Consider the following 22832-nt stretch of genomic DNA (forward strand, 5'->3'; position numbering starts at 1 on the left):
AGAACAATTAGCCAACCACATGTAGACAAAGACCGCCACCAATTCATTCAGTGAAATTAAATCTAAAGTCATTACATACATGGTTCCTGAGAACCAAGTAACCAAAATCTACGGTGCTAAAGTTGCCATAATGATGCCACATCATGGAAGAATCACACACACACACACACACACACACACACACACACACAAATCCAATAATTTAAATCCCCAAGATTCTGGAGCTAGAGACATGGATCAAAGGTCAAAAGCACTGTCTTTTCTTCCAGAGTGCTCAGGTTCAATTCCCAGCACCCAAATGAGGGTTCATAGCACTCTATAACACCAGTCCCAAGGGAGTCAATGCCCTATTTTGGCTTTTGTAGGCACGGGGCACACACATGGCACAAAGACATGCACATCAGTAAAAATAAAATATTAAATTTCCAAGATTCTTCAGGGTCTCTTGGCATCATCCTAGAACTAAAACCCACACTACATGTAGATGGCTTAAAGAAGAACTGTGTAATTGTGGTGGTATGAAAGAAAATGACCCTGAAAGGGATTGGCACTATTAGGAGACGGGACTCTGTTGGAGTAGGTGTGGTTTTGTTGGAGGAAGAGTATCACTGTGGAGGTAGGCTTTGAGGTCTCATATATCCCAAAGCAAGTCAAGATGTAACACTCTCAGCTCCTTCTCTAGCACGGTATCTGCCTGCATACCACCATGTAGCACCGTGATGACAACGGACTAAACCTCTGAAAATGTAAGCCACTCCAATTAAATGTTTTTCTTATATGAGTTGCTGTAGTCATGGTGTATCTTCACAGCAACAGAAACCTAACTAAAATGGTTCTCTAAGCCCAGCACTGCTGTCCAAGACTCCAGAGTCCATGTCACATCACCACATCAACAGTCATTTCAATTTGGGAAACCTGAGATAGAAAGAAATGAGTATGGGCTTAACAGGTCTTGAAGACCAGCCTACCAGCCTAAAGAATAAATCCATTCATTTTCCTGTTTCCTATTTAGCCAATGACTATTTTAGGAAAGTATTTGAAACCCAATTTATTTATTCACTGCCTAACTTCATCAACTTGGCTATTGTAAGAGTTTTTAATCTGAGTTCATATTTAACCTACACTTTCAGAAGTATGTGTGTGTGTGTGTGTGTGTGTGTGTGTTGAGCATGAGTAGATGAGTAGTCTGGTCTTTCTGAAATTGCTTTGTATATAAAAGCATTCAGAACATTAAGTTCCTACCAATACTCCTGTGCCCTAACAGGTCCAGCCCCATTTCTGACATGTCTCAGGATGGATATTATACCTTGGTCAGTTTCAAGAGTTTCTTCACTTTCTTGATGGCATCATTAACTTCTTGACTTGGAGGAAGTGCTTGAGAATTACTGACACCCAGGGAAAACCCACCATACCTAAAAGAAAAGCTTGCCATTAAAACCCAGGCAGTGAGCCCAAACCATTACTCAGAGCACAAGGTTCTTTGAGAGCCATATCTTACTCAGACTAGGATCAAGGTTTGGCTAAGGACAGCTACATGTTGCCGCCTCTTGTGAAATGCAGCCATCTAAATTCTCAAGATTGCTGAGCAACAGAGGGCCTGAAGCTAATGACATGGATTACGGCATCCATGTCACAGATGGGGACATCAGGGCTAGTGGTGATGGGAACAGCCTTGAAGTCCAGGTAGGGAGTACAGACAGGCCTTGTCTTCCACGCACAGGAGCCACTATGTGGGCCTGTGATTGCTCTGCCTGAGTTCCAGGGACCCTGAACCCTCGAGAAAAGGTCAGAGAGGAAAACTGGAACTTAAGAGCAGAACCTTTGAGGTCTCTTCAGCAGCTATATGAGCTACTCCTTTTCACACACTGTACAAGCAGATTTCAAGAATGCTTCCTCCCCACTCTCAGATGCTCCTTCAAAATCCTTGTGTCATATAAAAGGCCTGAAATTTTTTCCCTGATTTCCTAGGCACCGCTGGGAATATCTTTGGGGAAAATATAGCTAGGATAGGTTTTCTCCTATGAAACTTTACTTTATGTCTCTAGAGGCCCACAAGAGATTTCTGAATCTCCTCCAGGAAATTACTATGTCAAATATTTCAGAGGCTTCTGGAGTGATATTCCATGAATAGTGCGCTACACAAATCTCACAGTGTGTTTATTACAACTCTGACTGTAGCCTCTTGTATTCCATAGCCTGCAACATCTTAGTACCTGGCCCCCATGGTGAGGTAACACCCAAGTATATGCACATGGCAAACTGTCGCCAAATGTAGAAGGCTGCCTTGATCCAAGACTCCTACATCAAAATCGTTCCCCTGAGACTCAAAGGGAAAGGGAAAATGGAAAGAAGGGATCTACTTACCGAAACTCATTCACCCAGATCTTATTCTTTAAGCTGCAGAAAAAAAAAAAAAAAAAAAAAAAAAAGACAAACCAAAAATCAGGTCTAGAAAGTATGGAACATATTAATGATGCAAAGGTAATCATCTACCAACCCTATGACCAGCACTGTAGGGTCACGCTCGAGTAAGGAGGACCACTCTCAGCATGTCCTGTTGGCTGTCTCACAAACCTTACTCATATGAGAATCACACTGTAAATTAAGCAAATTTAAAATCCTCCATACAGGCAGACATGGTGGCACATGCCTTTAATTCCAGAACTCAGGAGGCAGAGACAGGTGGAACTCTCTGAGTTTGAGGCCAGCCTGGTCTATACAGAGAGTTCCAGGCCAGCCAGGGCAACATAGTGAAACTCTGTCTAAAGTTAATTAATTAATTCAATTGTAAATCCCACGTGGAGAAGTTACAGCTCTGGGAAATGCATACCCTTATCATTTAAAGTCACCTCACACGGGGACATGCCCCCTGACCATAGTGATAGGAAGGGAACAAACACATTATCTGAGCACTGACTAAACATTGGGCACTATGTGGTCATGTTCTGGGAATCTATAAGTCTCTTTAAAGGTTCTATGGGCATGAAAAGCTGCTGTGTCTCCCCTGACCTTGCTTCAGAACACCTTGTATTTATGGAGCCACCCATGAGAGAGAGAGGGCCCAAGCTCTTTGTTTATGTCATTTCAGTTAGCTCTCACCATAAACTTAAGGATGCAACACTAATATCACATTTTACATAAACTAAGATTTACAAAAATAATGGGCCGACCCTGGTCAAGCAGCTGCTGACAGTCTCTACATTCATCATTTATTTTCACTCTAGAGCAGCAGCCTCTCCCTCTAAGTTCAACACTGTCCCATATCATCTTGTCTCCTCAATATAATGTGCTAAATTTCACATAGAACTACAATTATCCATTTCCCTCCCACTCAAGTCTACATCTGTAGCCTTTAACATCTCTGCTCAGAGATGATAAAGAGCAAGCCAGCTTTCAACAGGAGATACCTTTTCGCTATGATCTGCACATAAGTCTTCACCAGGTAGTCTGAAATGTTTCTTCCAGTCAGGTTCTGAAGGATGTCTGCAGTATTCTGTTTTCTCTGTCATCACATAGAAACCAAGATCATGTATATTTATAGATAAGACTCGGGGCCCAGACAAGACCCTCAGCCACCCCCCACCGAGACCTGGCCTATTCTGCCATCAGCAACCGTCCCTTACATGGAGCCAAGCCAAAATTATCTCCAGAAAGTATTCTGGATATGTAGATGGGATTCTCCATAACACCAGAATATTTAGGAAGCAGCATTATAAACTGCCTGGTAAATTCTTTTGTACATTGGAATTATGTTGGATCAGGTGATTTTAGGGTGGCAAGCAAGACTTCTTTAAGTTTATACACACTAAAAATCACCTATCCCCACCTTCCAACCTGGATTCTAGGATCTGATGAAATAACAGAGAGATATCATTTGCATCCTGAAATATTTCATGGAAAACAAAAACAAAACAAAACAAAAACTCTCAGATCTCCCTTCCAAACTCAGAATTCCAAGGAATGTCAGAATTAGTAAGATACACCCTAGCATAACACCCCACTCATTCCTGACACACAGATGCTACCAGCCCCACCTAAGTCACTTCTCAGTCATACTGACAAGGCCTCACCTGAGGAGGTGGCAGCCCCCCTGCCCCTGCGGGACAAACAGGCAACATCTTCTTGATTTTGTCACTGCTACACTGGCAGGTGGGTGAGGGGTTCTTCATTGTCCAGTTCCCATTTTGGAAGAGGTCTTTGATGGTCTGGGGAACTGGGGCAGTGGTCCAGTCCTCATCCCCAACTAAGCAAGGGGTGTCTCTGTAAAAGGAGATAGCAAGAGTTGTAGGCTCCCCTGAAAGGGGCCTGGCTTTCCTGATGCCTTAGAGAGCACAGGTTAGCTTTTTAGTAAGGGTCTGTGTGCCTGGCCCTACCATTTGAAAAAGACTATGACTTTATCATAATCTCTCTCATGGAAGCCTGGGTAGCTGAGGAATAACAGAGGGCATGGGGAATAAACCATAAACAGGCTCCAGATGCTCAGAGTGAACTCTGTTCAATGCAGCTATTCAACATCTGTTGACACAACACACACCAAGAGTCTACTATGTGTCACATGGGGTTCTGCCATCTTTGAGAGTCTAGTATGAGCAATCCAAACTCTCTGCTTTCATGGATTCTGCATGCCCAGAAAGTGGTAGACAACAAGTCAACAAATCCAATTTTACACAGCCCCAAATAAAGCAAAGACGACAGAAGAGTACATGAAGAAAACCCCCATAAAGCTAAAATCAAACTCAGTCAAAACACAAACAATAAGCTAGTTAAAGATTGGGGATACTGAGCTGGTGAGTTGGCTGGCTGGTAAAGATGCCTGCAGGCAAACCTGAGTTCAATCTCCAGTTCCCATGTGGAAGAAACAAAAGACCAGCTCCCACAAGCTTTACTCTGACCTCTACCCATGTACCATGATATGTATGTGCACACACACACTAAAATAAGTAAGAATTGGGGAGAATGAACACTCCAGGCAGAAACCATTGGAAGTCAGGTACAAAGGCCCTGTGAAGAAATAAGCCGATTTTATATAGATGATGAATAACAGGAAGATAGTGTGATGTGCTATAAGACAGACTGATGAGGGAGGGAGGCAGGGATGGAAGTAGAGGCCACATGACACAGGTATGGGTAGAAGCTTGTATTTTATGCTCAGCATGCTGGATATCTTGTATAGAATGGCAAAATCCAATGTATGTTCTCTAGTGAGTAGAGAACTGAGCTGAGTGGAGTAGGAGTGCTCGAAGTATAAAAGTGAGGTTGTCTACAAGCACCCTCAGAGACAACACCTGGCCCTCATCTCTGCCCAGAGCACCGAATTGTTTAGAGCACATCACATGTCCCTTGCATCTCAGGCTTCATTTTTCCCTACTGGTAAAAGAAGAGTATAAAATGACTGGTCATCTAATCTTTCTTCTGGATTTCCAATTTTCAAGAGCCCACAATTTAAAATAGGGTTACAATCTTTATCGTGTGTGTGTATGTGTGTGTGTGTGTGTGTGTGTGTGTGTGTAAATATGCACAGATTTTCCAAATGATTTATCATTTCTGCTTTAAGGCCTCTAAGACATCAGTTCTTTTGAAAACCCACACATAATACTTTCAAAAGGCTGAGACAAACTAAAGGTCACTGAAAAAACATTCTTCTCAGATTTCCTTCAGTCCTGACACTTTCCAAAAACCCAAAATTCGAATTTCCGTATGAGCTAGCAGGGTGAAGCCCTTTCTTCCAGACTGCTTCAGAGAGTCTGTGATGCTCAGACAGCACATCTGCCCTCTGATGTCACGGACATTTCTTTTATCTCTGTAGGCCAGCTGTCCGATCAGTTCTCTCTCCTATAGACCCAGCCTTTGCTGGAATCAATTCATGAATCCATACGGTTCAGCTCACCAGCAAAGTCTAGCTAATCACATTATCACTTTACCTCATCCTTCCTTCCTACAAAACCTTCACTCAGAATCCCAAAGGCACTATGAAATCAAGAAGACTCCATGTCTTCTATCCCCGGCATCTTTTTAGTGTTAACCAATATTGGATGCTGAGTTTACCGCCCAGTAAGAACCAACTATGAAATACAAGGAATATCTAGTAACTATCTGCTATGGTTTGAGTCGTCAATGTCTTCCAAAGGCTCATATGCTAAAAACTTGGCCTCCAGATTAGGAGTTGGCAGAGCCTTGAAGTCATATGACCTAAAAGAAGGCAATTATGTCATTGGGACCCCAGCCCTTCCTTGTCTCCTCTTTCTTCCAGGATTGGTTTTGATGGTGTCTGCAGCTGTGTGACCCACACATTCCCTGCTGTGATGTTCTACCCCACTAGAGACTCCCCCAAAGACCCCAAAACAACATAGCCAATCAACTATGGGCTAAAACCTCTGAAACCACAAATCACCATAAATCTTTGCTCCATGTAAGTTGGTCTTCTCATGACAGAACACTGTCTAACACATCATCTTACATGTGATGGCTTGAATGAGAGCAGCTCCATGGGCTCTTATGTTTGAATACTTGATTCACCAGTTGGTAAAACTATTTGGGAGTGGCTTTGTTAGAGGAGGATTTCGAGATTTCATGCCACTCAAAAAATTCTGCTTCCTGTTTGTGGATAAGGATGTGAGCTGTCAGCTCTTCATAATGATGGTCATAAACTCCCCTGTCCCTCTAGAACTGTAAGTCCCCCACCCCAACCCTTCCTTCAATAAGTTGCTTTGGTCTTGGCATTTTATCACGGTAACAGAAAAAGTAAGACAAATACTAATTAAGTGCTGAAAAATACACAGGAACCATTCATCTAGAAATCTGCTGGGTCTTGTATACATAGCCATGATGTTCAGTGTTCTGACCTAAGTTTGCCATCTCACCCTTTGTAGCTTGGGATTGAAAATTTTCTTTCTCTAGTTTTCTATTATTACCTTGCCAACTCTCAAGAGTTCCTTAGCTATCACTGTGCATGGCTTTATGACCCCAGACAAAATTCTACGTAAACCTGAAAACGTGAAGTTACCTCCAGCAGCCTCAGTTCTCTCCCCATCACTCTCCACTGGCTTCACCACAGCATCCTCATGACAAGCTGCTTCGGTACATACACAGCCAACTGGGCCTATCACTGAGTTTATTTACCTACTATTTAAAACTCGTCCTGAATGTCTGATTAAAAAATATGTAACTGAACAAGAAAAAAGTGTCTGCTGTTGTAAAAAATTTCAATATGTCATCCTTTTAGGTTAAAGTGAAGAAACTGACAAGCAAAGCTATAAACTGCACACTCCGCCCATCTACTCTGGTACTCAACTTTACTGTCGTAGAAGAGAAAACAAATGTTGGTAATGATTTTTTTATGAAGGATGTTAGAAGATCCCGTTTGTTCCCAAATTCTTTGATTTGGTTACTCCCTGAACTTTTTAAAATAAAAACTGACAAAAAGGCAAAGTGATGATGGTCACAATTTAACAGGCAATGGCATCAGAGAGAAAACCAGGTGGCATCACACAAAGGTAGCTTACAGCTGAAGTGTTGTTACTCACGGGATTGGGTTTCCTTCCATACAGCGGGTCCCGAAGCCTGGGTCTCTGGTTAGGGCGTTCAGAAGTTCCTGGGTACCTGTGTCCTCTGGAGCATCATTACTGCAGGTACACGAGACACATCAAGATCAATGGTTCATCCAAACAAGGCCTGGGAGGTAGGGATTATTTTCTACAGAACAACCTGTACTAAGCACTTCCCAGGGACCAGGCTTTTAAAACGGAAACAAAACACAGAAGCCACCTGCAAGGAGCTTCATATATCTGGCGTCAGGGTAACGTATGGTACCCCCAGTGAAACATGTACAAAGAGGTTACCTATGAAGGTATGTATCTGTGTGTGTGTACACACAAATCATATGTACTTCATTTGAAATAAAGAAAATCATTAAGGATCAGTACTTTAAAACCACTCTGAAAATTATCCATTTGACACATACAGCTAGAACCTTCCCAAAACAGAAAGGCACAGTTTATTGATTGTTTGTATAAACCATTAGAAAGTACAAGAAATAATGGGCCTAGGTCACATGATCTATAGGTATGGGCAATACTAGGTCATCAGCTAGAAAGGGATCAAACAAACATAACTGTAGAAAATGAAAATGAGCTATAGAAAAAGAGACTAAATCACTATCCACATATGATACATACATATCACACACGCACACACACCAGAAAGAATCCTCCATTCTCAGTACAGCAAACACTGTTGGCCTCTATGCTAAGGCACAGAACACAAACACATACCTGACAAATGTATACTGCTCATTATACATCCAGGGCTGAAGTTCCAGGCTGGGGTACTTGCCAAAAGGTGGCACAATTAGGCTGAACACCAGGGCAATGCAAACAAAGACAGCTGGAAGGACAATCTAAACAGGCATTGGAGGGGGAAGAAACCACAGGAAAACTGTTAGTAGTCTAAGGGACAAGCCCCCAAAATCCATCCAGCCCCCCAGACCAGCTACACAGAAATGAGGGGGACAGGAAAGGCCTATGGCTGAGTTCTCCCATGTATTTTTGGCAGTTGGGAGGCAAAGGAGCCTGAAAATTAACCCTTTTTCCTCACAAGGCATTTCTTGAGGCTGACAGCAAAAACTTCAGAGGTTATAGTCACCTGGCAGAGGCACAAGCTGGGATGCCACAGGGCAAAGAGTCAGAATGGTTAAATGTTAAGTGCCAGTCTTTTTTTCCCCTCTGAAGATGCAGAAAAACCAGCCTGTGTCATAGTCTCAGGTAGAAGGCTGAGAGAAACAGCCCTGGACCAGGAAACAGAAGACCCGGATCCTGGATCGGTTCTGTCTCTCCACTACAGGGCTCCCTATGTGACATCTGTAAATCAGGACTGAGAACATGGAAGCAACTCTATAGCAAGGCCCTCCCCCACCAGGAGTAATAGCAGCCACTCCTGCTCTGTTAGTGTTGCCCAGGTGGTCTGCAGGGAAGACTCTAAGGACATGTTCTTCATCTTATAGAGTAAAGTAAACATATTCCACTCTAACTGATCAAGTGAGCGTGCAAACTGTGATGTGTGGGATCTGTGTGTCAGTTACATTCTTACCTCTCTGGTATCCTTCTCAGCAGTTAAACATAATCAGAGGGAAAAAAATACCATATTTCTAATAATAAATGCACTGTCAAGTACATCTCAGCATGACAGCTCCTGTGTTATGAGAGTTGAATTTGCCCAGCCAGTTTTTCTAAATTGTATACCCTTTTATGATCTCCTCTAAATTATCTGGCCCCCACAGATGTCAAACTCTGTTATAAATAAATTCATTTTATCCTGCCAACAACCATATATCAGGCTTCATTTCTAGATGAAGAAATTAAAGCTCAAGGAAATCACTACTCAGCAGATAAACAAATGGCAGGAGGCAGAACTAGTATGGACATAGAGTTAGTCTGGTCCCAGTATCTGCATCTTGATCTTAGTCCTACCCCACCTTCACTGGTCCAAGAGCCTGTAGTCCATGAAGGCAAACACCAGCCCATCTCACCTGAGCAAAAAACCCCTTCCTGCTCCGTCTAGCTATCAGCAGCCTTTTCCACAAAAGGGCCACAAACTGTTGTTGTGTGAGTTTCCAACCCTTCAGCTGGTAGGAGCCTTTGCCGTCCATCCCACTGAGCAGGTCTGTCTCCCTGGATTCTGTAAGAAGAAAATATGGAAGGTTACCTATATATCTCTCTGACTCTACTCTTTCTTCTGTTATCTTCAGCAAGTCGTCTTGGAAACTGGAGTTTGCAGCCTTCAGAATACCACAAAAAGTAAAGAGTTTTCATGAAAAAAAAATGCTTTTAAGAAAAAGTTCCAGCTCAAAGTTATATTCCTTGGTGTGTATGCTTTTCAGTCATCATCTGATGAGCACAGAAAAATGAAAATGCCTTGAAACAAGCAAAGATGTGCTCACAAATAACAGAGTAGCAAGCTGTTCTGATGGAACAAGTCGTCATTCAGTTCTTACATTCTAGGAAGTAGGTCATGTAGGCTCATACACACTGGTAATTGGTCTATCTTTTATAAGCTTGATAAAAAGTGGACAAACTGGAAACATCTAAGTCCTGACAATGAAAGATGAAATAAGAACAAAAGGCTAGGCCTGTTTATCCAGACTGGAGAACCAGATAATTTCCTGTTCCTAAAAATTGTTTATCATTGTCTGAAACTAATGACTCCTGACTGGGGCACTTACATAGTCTACAGATTGGTTTCATTTCATACCTCCCTTCATCATCTCGGTCATCCAAATACACATGTTCAAGAACACAACTTCCCCCTCTCATTCCTTCAAAATCAACTAACTGTCCATTCAATAATTTTCATTCACTGATTAAAACACCTAAGGTGTGTAAGAAACTGGGACCCTACATAAATGACAAGAAGGAACCGGGCTTGGAGCATGGAGGGGCCATCTTCTCATACCCATCTACAAAATGAAGAAGTGATAATGGTGGCTTCTTCAAGTTTGACCAGATATGCCACATTGGAAAAGGGGCTTTCTCTTTCTCTCTCTCTCTTTTTTTTTTTTTTTTTTTTTTTTTTTTTTCACTCTTCTTTGGATACTATTGGGAATTGTAATCCTAGCCAAAGGCCATCAAAGAGATAGCCGAGAAACACATAAAAGACAAATTCAAGTTCAAACAATAGAACAAAGATCTTGCCCATTCGAACCTGGGTCTATGTCTGAGTCATTGGGATCAATAGCATCATCTTCAGTGAATGGACGCAGACAGCTCTGCTTGTCCCCGAAGGCCCGTCTGTTTCGTCTTGCTGGCAAAGTGCCATCTAAAGGGAAAGGGAAGGAATCCCACAGTTTATCTATGTGTAACACAACAAACCTTCCTACAGCAAACTCATATGCTACGGATGAGACTGCACCAGAGTGATGCAACAAAGGGAAAGTTACAACAGGGGTTAGCTTCAACAACCAATAGAAAGTCTACCCGAACCGTGTACAGCCCATTCAGCCAGTTACCTGAGGTCTCCGCATCCACCCCACTCTCTTCAGCCACTTTAAGAAATATCTGAAAAATCAGAGCAGGAGACAATGTAAGCACCCACTTTACAAAAGAAGTGGTCACTCCCCAAACCAGGTTATGGAATCCTACATCAGGCCCTTAAGACCAACAAGGTGGAAGCCACGTCAGAGCTGCTTGAGAGAGAAACTGTTTGGGGCAGAAACCATGTCTTCAGGTGTGGCCGCTATCAATTCGACAACTCTTCCCAGATTGAACAATACTTTATGGTAGGAGAAGTTCATTCTGAGACCAAAGATAATGAGGCAAGTCACCTTCACCAGGTCTGTGGTCCCAGAGCTCTAAGTGGGACCATGCTGTGATGACTTATCTAAAACATAATGGCAGAAAAAGAATGGATTCCTTTTCACCAGAAGTGAACACTATAGGGGAGGAAATCTAAACAAGGTCACTGATTTCCAAACCTGTCTATAGACCACTCTGCAGGAAGCATGCAACAGAAGTCAAGTCTCCAGACACCTTGATTCAAAGGTGCAGAGGGGGCTTTAGAAATTTTTTTGTTGGCACAGGTGAGTCAGCTGCACACTCTACCCTGGGTGCCAGCCAAGCCAGACACTGTTTACACCCCTTCCAGACCTCAAGGCTTGTAATGTTATGTCTCTAAATAGAAGCATTGCTAGATAATAAAGACAACCTGAGCTTTGAAGCCCAAACCCCATTCATAATGCCAGATCAACTTCCTTCACTATTAATTCTCATCCTGCTATGACCATTAAATGAGCTCTCAATGTTTAAGACAAAACACCAGTGGGATGACACTGGTGTATTAGCCACATTCCAGGGCATGGCCACACTCAGGAGTCTGCCTACTCAAATGGATCCCATGGGCTTTTTTTTTTTTCAAAAGAGTGAGAGAAAGTATGAAGTTGGAGGGACAGAGAGGTAGGGAGGGCGACTGGAAGGAACTGGAAGAAGAGAATTACTATGTCCAAAATATATTTTCAAAGAATAAGTAAAAATATCATTTAAAAATATAAAATACAAAAAACTAAAAAAAATAAAAATAAAAGAGGCCATGAATTTGAAGGACAGCAGAGAGACGTATACTGGAAGGTTTGGAAGGAGGGGAAGGAAGGAAGAAATGTTATTAGCAAATTACAATCTCAAAAGTAAACAACAACAACAACAAAAAATCAAGTCCAGCATCTGGCTTCAGTGGACTGCCCATCAATATTAGTCTTTTGCTACTTAAGCGTTGACACTAGGCCACAACACTCCTCACACCAGGGAACAATCCTAGTACTTCTATCTGCCACTACACTCTTAAATATTTTACTGGGGCTAGCATTACCCAATGTCAATTACTTAAAACCTTGGTAATCAACTCTATAGCAATCTTGTCACAAGTGTAGGCTGCCTCTCTGGCTTCGGGATTGTTGAGTCATTGGATACTGATAGCCACTGAGCTTACTTCCTCTAGGGTGGTCTCTGAGATGCCATAACTGGAGATGCCCAAGTCTGAGAGCCGATCATCAATCTCGTGGAAGAGTTCCACAAAAGCTCCTTCCTTAGCAGCTTCATATGGCAGCACGTAAGTCAGTTCATGGCCAATGTCTTCCACCAGCCGGGCTTCAGATACATGCTTCCTGATGAGGTTGGAGATAGCAGAAACATCTGCGGGGATGAGAGTGTGAAGGTGCTTGGTACAGCAGGAGCCAGCAGTCCCTGCCTTCTCCTTTGTCTACATCTCAGAAGTACCACTTATACACCACACAAGATGCCAAAACCCATTGGCCCATTCGTCCTGGCCTGGAAACTCTGAGAGACCAAAGACTGTCTCTAAATCTCCTTTATGTGACCAAAGCTAGGTGCACTTGCAGGTACTGGGTTTCTGATGGGTATATGACTTGCTAATACTGAAACTTTGTATCTAATGCATATGTATCAAGACTCTTGGATGGAAGAGGAGTTTGGAAACCATAAAACACTCTGCCCTTCCGTAAACTTTCAGATAATGCTATCCTTCATTTACCACTGAAGACAGACAACCAAACAGAAATCTTCCTGGATACAGCTAGCTGTAGGGACTGGCTAGAGATAGCCAGTTCAGTATTTTTATTCCATACAAAACCAGTGACATTGGTCTCTCATAGGCACTGCTCAAGAAAACCTGAAACGTTATTCCTCATCTCCTAGGCTCTCATCTTTCCTATATGCTGAATTCAACTCCCTTTCTGCTGACTTGGCCCTCCAGCATCTCATCCAGGAGCCACTCTCCCCAAGGCATTCCCCAGACTCCCAGTCACAACTGTTCTCTGGGATAGACCCTTCCAGCCCCAAGACCGAGCCCCATGCTCCCCAGCAAGCGTTAGGCCAAGCCACCACCAAGCTGCATTCATTCCCCCAGCCACCCAATCCGGCCCAGCCCAGCAGCAAACCTTGAGTCAGCGCCACCAGCCTCTGCACCTCTCCTCCTCTGCCTCCACTCTGCCCAGCTGCGGGGAGCTCAGGCACCACCTGAATAAGAAACCCCAGAGTCCTTACCGATGGTCAGCGTGTCACTTTCATGGTCGCTGCCCAGGCCAGCATCAGAACTGCTCTGAGAAACACTGTCCTCCTGATGGCAAAGAAGGAGGTGAGAACGGGTCAGGGGTCATGCCAGGTATAGACACCACCACCTTTGATGGAGAGAGCTTCCAGGAAGTTCGACTGTATACAACCAGAGCAGAAAGCTTGTCCTGGGAAGTATGCAGTTGGTAGCCATGGTTTCAGAGGCCACACTGCTATGGTGTGTGTGTTCTATGTGGATAGCTTCACTGACTGGGGTGAGAGAGGTCAGCAAACTGAGTGACTGTCAACACAACTGTGGCAGCAGATCAATGCTGCCATGGGACATTTGCCAACAGTCCCAGCATGGGATTTACCTGACTGCTTATCTACTTTAATGCTTCCCAATTGGTAATATGCATTCAGTTACTCAGGAACCCTTATTTATTAACATGCCTTTTTGTATTTGGTAGATCTGACCTGGGCCCGAGGCACCACGATTCTAACAAATGCCCAGTTGAGCCTGATGTTGCTGGTCCTTAGATCACACTTGAATCAGGAGGCTCCAGTGAGAAGGAAAGTAGTAGACAGGAGTTTGAAGCTGGGGGTGTGGGGGGAGGGCAGGTAGGTGGTATGGTTTGACACACAAATAAATCTCAGATATGTAAAAGAGAAGCAAACCAGACCCAGGGTTCTAATCCTGTACTTTCTGGGAGACCTTGAGTATTCTTCAACTTCCTACAAGCCTCACTTCCTTACTCTGAGATTATAAACATAGTACTATCTTCCCTGGGTCACTCTATTCTTTGAGATGAAAAATATAAAAAATATTATAAAAAGAACAAAAAAAAAAAAGAACTATTACCATTACTTTCTTTCAAATCCACAGGTTATACATGGGGCCGAGCAGTATATAATAAATATTTGATGTTTCATACTCATTAAGGTCAATGAGATTTAAAGGCAATAGCAGGAATGGTGGGGCATTTTGTAGCCAAGGCTCTTCTTACCTCTTGGCAAATCTCTTTTCTTTGATAGAATAAAGCCCTCAGAGGACTTTCTCCATCACCCAGGGTACGTCCAGAGGGAAAATAAAATGGGCTGCAACAGAACTAACATGGCTGGAAATTCCATGGCTCGAGCATTCCACACAGGCGCTGTGTGTGTGATGCACTACAATGGACCCACAGAGCAAGAGGAATGTTGCAACATTTTCACAACATGGGGCATGGGTGTACAAACCATCTAAGCCAATAAGCCTTGGCTGTCTAGTCCCCACATCCAGCCCAAGATTGCCACCCACCTTTTTCAGACACGACACAGTGCTGCTGCTGTTTCTGCAGGAACTGAGGGACGATTCCACGTCTTTCTTGACCAGGGTCAGGTAGTAACCCGTTCCCAGCTGGTTCTTCAGAAATAGGGAGGAGCCCACACAGCACAGCTTCCCATGGGAAATGATGGCAATTCTGTCCCCCAGGATGTCTGCTTCGTCCATGTGGTGTGTAGACAAGATAATGGTGCGGCCTGCCAGTCACAAATATGAGGAGAAGTGACGATGGGACGTGTTAGTTCTCGCTGATCACAGTGGCAGGGACAACAGAGATGTTGCATATGAGAGAGACCTGGGGGAGGCCTTTAACCTCTTAGACCCCAGGATGACAAAGCTGAGGAGACAGCTGCTGCACTGTTAGAGAAAGGAGGGCAGTATTTATCTGGGAACCTGCTCCACTGAGTGGGCTAAGAGGCTTACAGACATTCCCATTAGTCAGGGCCAAAATGAACAAGAACAGAGCTCATGAACCTTCGTCTACAGTGCAGCATAACTACACACGTGTGTGCTTATGCCCTTTCTTCTCTTCTCATGGCTCTTAAATAATGAGGCATAAGCTCTAAGTATCTTGCAAACCAGGCCTTCTCCCTCCCACAGGATGGTCCCTGAGTAAGGAGGCGTCATGCTTTTCTTGAGAAGTAATTCTGTAACCCTAACGAAAACAACCACAATTCTCAAGAGCCATCCTCTACCCCAGTCCGTGACTCAAAATAAGTAACAGCATGTACCTTGTCGATATTTCAGCAGCAGCTCCCATATTCCCCTTCGAGAGTAAGGGTCCACACCTGCCGTGGGCTCATCCAGAATGACAACCTTGGATCCACCCACAAAGGCCAAGGCCACAGACAGTTTTCTCTGCATCCCACCTGCAAGACAGAGCAATGCACAACCTCACATGGCGAGTGGGGGTAGCGGTGCTGAGAGACAACCGGAGGTATCCACATGGAGTTGTGGAGGGGGACAGGCTTCAGTGACCATTCACTCAGTCTTGGACTCTGGGGTGTTCTTCTAGAGGATGAAGGAAAGGATGGTGCCTGGGGCTCACCTGAGAGCTGGCTTGTTTTGCTTTTCAGCTTGCTGGGGGGTAAGCCAACATCCAGGGCCATCTGTTCCATCTCGGCCTTCACATGCTTCTCTGAGAGCCCCTTCAGGCGAGCATAGAACCAAATGTGCTCTTCAACAGTCAGCCTGAAAGGAAGAGGGGCAGGTCAGCTCTGGGCTCTGCAGGATATATGTACCTTGACACATTTTTCTTCTCTTCCACATGGTTCTTGCCTTTGAAAATAACCAGTTTCTAAGAAAGGTAACCAGAAGGAAGAATTCGGGGTATACAAACAATGGGCCACAATAGGAGCTGCTTGGGATATGAAAGTTGAAATATAATAGATCATTTATATCCTATTCCCTGCAGGCCTGGTCACAGGGCTTCAGACAGTTAGAACTTTAAATCCCAGGTTCACAGATGGTCCTCACTTCACCGTTCTATTATCCAAGTTGCCTCTGCATACACGTGGAGTCAACGAACCTCAAAGGGTCTCAAGCCCTATGTCTAAGGAAAGGGAGGCTCCTGGGAAGCCCAGAAGCCCAAGCTACTGAATTTAGATTAAGAGAACATTAAGACAACTTCACCTCCTTTTTCCCCTGAAATCAAAAGGCATCATGGTTACCTCATCATGGGCCATGAGAGGTGACACCTACTCACGCCATACTCAAAGAAGGGAAACTCTTAGTACCACTCTACTCAGAGCATTAGGACTCCTAGGTCACAAGTGGTGGGTGGGGCAGGGGTCTCCTCTGTGTGCTTCTGCTACTCACATGTCAAACAACACATTATGCTGAGGACAGACACCCAGGTTCTGCCGGATGGAGCTCATCTCAGAGCGAATGTCCTTCCCCAGGATGTAGGCAGTGCCGGAAGTTGGTGGGAACAACCCAGTGAGTATTGACCTGAAGGAAAAAGTAACAAATTCAAGACTCAGGCAGACCCAGACTCATCTATCCTCTATCCTGCAATGTCAGGGCAGAGAGAGCAGATCAAACCACCGGACACTCATTCCTTTTAAATGTAATCTAATGAACAATCAACGGAGCGAAGAGGCCATTTGTTTTAGAGGATAGTTAAGCACAAGCCTATGGAAGTTTTGGTAAGAGCATCTGAAAAATGAAATTCCTAATTTACAACAGGATGTGCTCTTTAAAACATACTTTGCATGTTTAACATCTTGTACAAGAAAAATGAACAAACAAGAACATATCGTTAATCTAGCCAACAGCCAAACATTTTATACTTAATTAAAAAAAAAACAACATAATATTAAAAGATAGAAATGTTTGTGTGCATGGCAGAATTTCTGAGTGTCTCAGTCATGTGTCATGTTCATAACATACTGGTTTTATGTTGGAAAGCAATGAAAATCGACCATTCCCAAGATCAAACTCTGGGATGGTGGTGGTTAGGGTTAGGATTAGGGGTTAGGGTTAGGGGGGCAGGAACACACTACAAACTGTAAGTTAACTGATGTTCTCTGACCATTTCTTGGTCCTCACAGGTTCCAGAGAAGGGAGACGGAGAGAGCTACCCAGGCCAGGCCTTCTCTAATCTGCTCAGAGACAAACTTCCTTGAAGTGTCCTTCTTCCTCTAGCTTGTTTAACCTTTCTTTCTAGTCTCTTGCTTCGAAGCTCAGAACCAATACACTCATAAACAGACCACCTCAGACTCCAAGAAAGCCAAGGAATTCTGAGCAGTGCATGGGAATGGTCATCAAAAGGACCCTGCCTGTTTTAGACTAGACGAAAATCAGCTAAGAAAATATAGACCTCAGAGAGCATGCTCATGATTAACTGGGACATTTTCCCTTATTGTGCCCCTCTCTTCGCAAAATGGCAAATTCAATTGTCTCAGGTCTGTGTTTCCCACTGAAGTTCTTGTGACAGCCACACCCTCTTCTTACATGGTGGTGGTCTTCCCCGCTCCATTGTGACCCAGGAAGGAGGTGATCTGGCCCTCGTAAAAATTTAGGGCCAAGCCATCCACAGCAACCTTCATGCCATCTCGGTAAACCTTCACCAGGTTCTGAATGGACACACCCAGCCTCAGATGAGTGGGTTCCTCTTCCATGCAGACTGTGACAAAAGAAAAGAGTCAGAGGTTACACCACAGGAAATACTGACCTGAGCAGCAGAGTGAACAAATACAAGTCTGTACTTAGACCTTCAGAATTAGCTTCTGTCCGTGCTGAACCGTGAATATAGTAGATAAACAGAAGATAAAATAATTTAAGCCCTTTGGGACGTGTGTGCTTAGAACATTAGTCTGTTGATGAAAAAAATGCTACACAAAAAATTAATATACAGGATGCCAACTGTCATTTTAAAAACAGAGATAAAAGTGTCACGGATACCCATACCATAATTTGAATGGACCTCAAAAAAAAATTATACTGAGTGAGGAAAAGATCCACTACCAAAAATTGCATATTATCCAGTTCTATTTCCATAATATTCAGGAAATAACAAAATTGCAAGAATCAAGAACAGATACAGAAGAGTAAAGCAGAAGAAAGAGGTAGCCATGACTGTCAATCTATACCATCATTGAGCTCTGGAATGATGAAACAGTTCTGCATCTTGACTGATAAGCTAGAGCACAAATTCACATACATATCATTTTGTGAAATGAGTGTGGAATGAGGTGTCCAATGGTCTGTGAACTGTACCAATGCCATTTTTAAACTATACTTCAGTTTTAGGTTCAGAAATTACACTTTGGTCACGCATGGTGTTACTAAATTGAGGGAATCCATGAAGAAGACAAAGGAGACTCCTCACATATTTGGAAATTTCTTGCAAGTTTGTTTTTCTAAAACAAACAGAGTCCTTTGTGTGGTTGGATGGTTGTTCAGGAAAATGAGCAACTGACTGCTGAGAATCAACACGGGTATCTCTGGGAAGGGATGCTGAGCCAGCGGCTGAAGGAAAGAAAGGAAGAGTTTGAAAGCCAGGCAAGGGGGAGAAAAGGCTGCACTGTGGGACAAAGCGCATCCAGCCATAGTGAGAGGTATTCGGGGAGAAAAGAACAGTGAGGAATGTAGCAGGACAGTGCATGTGGACACCACACTAAGGACACTATACTTAACCACGGGAGAGCCAAAGAAGGGCACAGAAGAGAGGCCTGCTGACAGCATAGGGAGGAAGCAGGTCTACTGACAGCATAGGGAGGAAGCAGGTCTACTGACATTGTAGGAAAGAAGCAAGTCTACTGACAGCATAGGAAGGAAGCAAGTCTACTGACAGCATAGGGAAGAAGTAGGTCATATTGACAATGTAGGAAGGAAGCAGGTCTACTGACAGCATAGGGAGGAAGCAGGTCTACTGACAATGTAGGAAAGAAGGAGATCTACTAACAATGTAGAAGGAAACAGACTACTGACTAGAAGGAAGCTACACTGAGCACAAAGACACAAACATAAAAGCTGAAAAGAACAGAGGCATTTCTACCTGCAGTCAGGAACTACGAGAGATTTAGGACCCTGAGTAAGGAAGGGTGAGAAGTTACGTTGCACAGGCTGAGTCTATAGCAGCCACCTGGCATCTACCTACAGAATCCCTGGCATAGACCACCACAGCAAGGCAAGCATGAGGCTAGCTCCACAGACATGGTTAACTACTTATTCTTTCTGACTTCATCAACTAGCACAATTGACCAAGAAGTGGGAGACAAGGATATAATGATCATACTATTCTATGATCAGGGGAGCTTCTCCTCGGGAGCACTAAGTCAGGGCACAGGACAGCAATGGCATGGGTGTATTTTGGAAAGGGGTATTACACGGTTTTCTGCCTCTACTGTGGCTTTAGAGTATTTTTTTTTCTTTAATTAAGAGGGTCACCCTTCCCTGGTAGGGACAGGAACACCAAGCACAGGGAGTGTATGTCAACAGTAAATACTTACTTTCTGATATTCCTTTCTGGCTGGAACCAAGGTGGCTCTTCTCATCACTTTCCTCACCAAACCAGTAGGACTTGGTACAAGGAAAATACCAGGGCCTGGGAATTCCATACTGTCCTGAAAGCAAAGCACAGGCATGATTCAAGCTTATGCTGTTTTGGAATTTCTGATATCATCTCTGCAGACCCTCTCTCTCCTTGACATGATCTTTGGGGGAAGGGATAGACTGAAACTAAGGTAGAGTTGGACCACTAACTTGTGCTCAAACCTACTATGTAGATCATATATTCTGCACCTCTCCATTGCTTCTCAGCAACTCCAGATGGTAACACAATCTTCACTTTAGAGACGAGCAAAGTGAAGGACACATACTCTGCCCAAGGTCACCTACCCATTAAATATGGATTCAAAATTTGAATCTCAATCTGATGCAAACTGCATATTCAATGGAAAACTTTAGATAGGGTAAAAGTATAAAAAAAAATTACATACAGACTTCCTCAGAGGATAGTCAGAGGGTGAACAAGAGCCTAATTTTGCCTCCTAAAATTTGATCTTGTATGGAAATGTATCCCAAAATGGTTTCCTAGATTCCTGTTTCATTTGGCAAAGAAGGTTAAAGAAGGCATCAAAATTAATTGTTCCTGAATACTAATTTGACTTAAACCATGTGCAAGTGCTGAAACCTAATACATTATATTATTCATAACTTGTAATTAAGAGCCAGAAGCTCTCCTAGGGCTTCCATCTCTGGGGACACAGAACTCCAGAACTCAGGCAGCATTGAAAGGAATCTACCAGACTCTAACTCAGAGTGAGTGGTCCAACTGGGTTCATCTCCAAGCACCAGCACTTAACAGCCATGTGACTGTTAAGTAAGGGAAGTCACTTACATTCTCAGTTAGATTTTTCATTTGGTAACTGTTTGCAATAGCAAACACTCCAGAGCAATCTTTAGAACCAGATGATGTAAAGTACTTTGCCCAGTACCGGGCCACAGGGCTCAAGCGTGAGTGACATGGAAGTAGTAACAGGTGTGCTTTCAACACAGGTGACTTTCATTGAACTATTTGTTTTTCACAGATTTAAAGCCTAAGCCACTTCCCAGGAGCCCCTTCATCCTTTACCAATTGCAACACAAAGAAAGGAACTATCTATAGGCAGAAAGGGTCTTCCTGTATTAGTTAGCCAAAGCAATTTGGAAGCTTGGGGTACCTGGAAAAACAGCTTCGATGTACCAAGTCATCACTCCATACAGGAAGGTGTCAAACAGCATCATGGACACTGCCGTGGTAAGATTAAAGCCGTCTTCCTCTACCGGGCTCTCAAAGAGATTGTCCCATTGTACCCCGATGCCTTGCTCCTCAAAAAGGGCAAAGTATTCACAGCCAAATCCAAAAGCCACAGGAGACAGAAGGCTCTGAGAGAAAAAGGCAAAATCAATGTGCCAATGTCCTTGTCTCTCTCATTTTTCTCTTCTAATGTAAATTCCACCTTGAGAAAGTTGAATTTGCAAATTACATCAATTATAAAGCATGTAAGTATTCTCCTAGAGTCCCTTTGGAGACAGGACTCCCTTACATCATATAAAATGATTTCATTTATAAGCACTCATTATGCACACACATTTCAGAAATGCATGCATGAGAGCAGGTGAGACTTTGAGAACTGTATGCTTCCCAAGATATTCCAAGGCTCAACAATCCTGTCCCCCATTCAGCCTCTTAGTGACATTCATCAAAGATTTTTTTCCTCCCTGGTCAGTCATTGAATATTCAGAGCCACTTTAAGGCTTGATATCCATGAGACTCAGCTTGAGGGATTGCAGCATGCTGAGAGCCTATTAATATCAGTGGCCCATGGGACAGCTAGTGAGTGGCTCTTACTGGCATTCTCACATGCTCAAAGACCACACCTATACTGTACAGAGGGAAAAAATGTCATGTTCCGTCTTCTTCAGTTCAGAAAATATTACCCAAGTCAAATACCAAAATGGATACAAGAAAGACAAGGGTCATAAATGAACCACTTGTGGCCACAAGCTATCTATAATCATGACTTTGCTGTGAGCTTATTATAGCCGAAGAGCCAGAAGACAAGGGGCAGACATCGTATCTACTGCCTACACTAGATCCATTCCCCAATGTCATTTCTATCCAGTCTGTTCAAGGTACAATCTGATCTCTGACAAAAATCAAATCCAACTAGTGCTCACTGTAAGGGCAAAGGAGAAACAATTCAGTAAGAGAGGAGTTCAGAGTGAATGTCAAATACCCAGGGGTCGGGGTCAGGACTACAACCTTTACAGAACGACCAGAGTTACTCACAGCAAAGATCTTGATGGAGAAGCCCACATAGTCCTGCCAGGCTACACACAGGACATAGGGCAGGTACAGTGTGAAGTAGATGATGCCTCCACAGGCTGCTGCCAGGTTGGCCCGGGAGAAGAGCGTGCTAATGAGGAAGCACTGTAGGATGGTCACCACCGCAAACACAGACAGGAAGACGAACACCACGCTGGGGTCACTATAGGGCAGCAGGTTTCCTAACTGGAGAGGAAGAGCCTGGATAAATGTGTGGCCTTGGCAAGCACAGTCACTCGCTCACATGGATGATCTGAATGCTGGTTTTCACTCATAATTCTTTCAGAGATAATGTAGGGGAACTATGCTGTCCAATTTTCTGATGCAGAAATCAAACCCAGGAGAAAAACCTTACTCAAGACTACACATGGAAAAAAAAGTAGCAGAATTATTGTAAATGCAAAGTCCAGGACCTTCTATTTGATCCCAGTGGACATTTCTGCTCTGTTTCTCACAGAGACAATGATACCTGGCTTCCCCTTGTCTAAAGACAACTACTGCCTCTAAGAAAAAGTTGTGTGAGATAACAGCCCACTCATCTTCTCTCTCCACAAACCTAGAAACAGGTCAGGCAACCTTAACCTTCCCCTGGTAGCTACAAAGTCTTCATGCATGCACATTTCTAAATGCTTGTGAATGTTCT

General features: G+C 43.6%; 1 protein-coding gene across 1 annotated transcript in view; it reads right to left on the bottom strand.

Moving 5' to 3' along the window:
• The window catches only part of Abca1 (ATP binding cassette subfamily A member 1), a 119287-nt gene that overhangs the window by 18659 nt on the left and 77796 nt on the right, over nucleotides 1-22832 (bottom strand). The window contains exons 16-34 of the mRNA XM_051187818.1: nucleotides 22154-22375; nucleotides 21042-21246; nucleotides 19830-19943; nucleotides 17830-18001; nucleotides 16693-16824; nucleotides 15923-16065; nucleotides 15606-15743; nucleotides 14851-15071; nucleotides 13545-13617; nucleotides 12472-12674; nucleotides 11000-11048; nucleotides 10696-10809; nucleotides 9524-9672; nucleotides 8271-8395; nucleotides 7524-7622; nucleotides 4071-4260; nucleotides 3408-3502; nucleotides 2365-2397; nucleotides 1307-1412 (exon numbers count right to left, since the gene is read on the bottom strand). Coding sequence (XP_051043775.1) covers nucleotides 1307-1412; nucleotides 2365-2397; nucleotides 3408-3502; nucleotides 4071-4260; nucleotides 7524-7622; nucleotides 8271-8395; nucleotides 9524-9672; nucleotides 10696-10809; nucleotides 11000-11048; nucleotides 12472-12674; nucleotides 13545-13617; nucleotides 14851-15071; nucleotides 15606-15743; nucleotides 15923-16065; nucleotides 16693-16824; nucleotides 17830-18001; nucleotides 19830-19943; nucleotides 21042-21246; nucleotides 22154-22375 — 2583 coding nt within the window. The remainder of the gene's footprint in view (nucleotides 1-1306; nucleotides 1413-2364; nucleotides 2398-3407; nucleotides 3503-4070; nucleotides 4261-7523; nucleotides 7623-8270; nucleotides 8396-9523; nucleotides 9673-10695; nucleotides 10810-10999; nucleotides 11049-12471; nucleotides 12675-13544; nucleotides 13618-14850; nucleotides 15072-15605; nucleotides 15744-15922; nucleotides 16066-16692; nucleotides 16825-17829; nucleotides 18002-19829; nucleotides 19944-21041; nucleotides 21247-22153; nucleotides 22376-22832) is intronic.

This window comes from Phodopus roborovskii, unplaced genomic scaffold (genome assembly GCF_943737965.1).
Source record: "Phodopus roborovskii unplaced genomic scaffold, PHOROB, whole genome shotgun sequence".
Taxonomy (NCBI): Eukaryota; Metazoa; Chordata; class Mammalia; order Rodentia; family Cricetidae; genus Phodopus; species Phodopus roborovskii.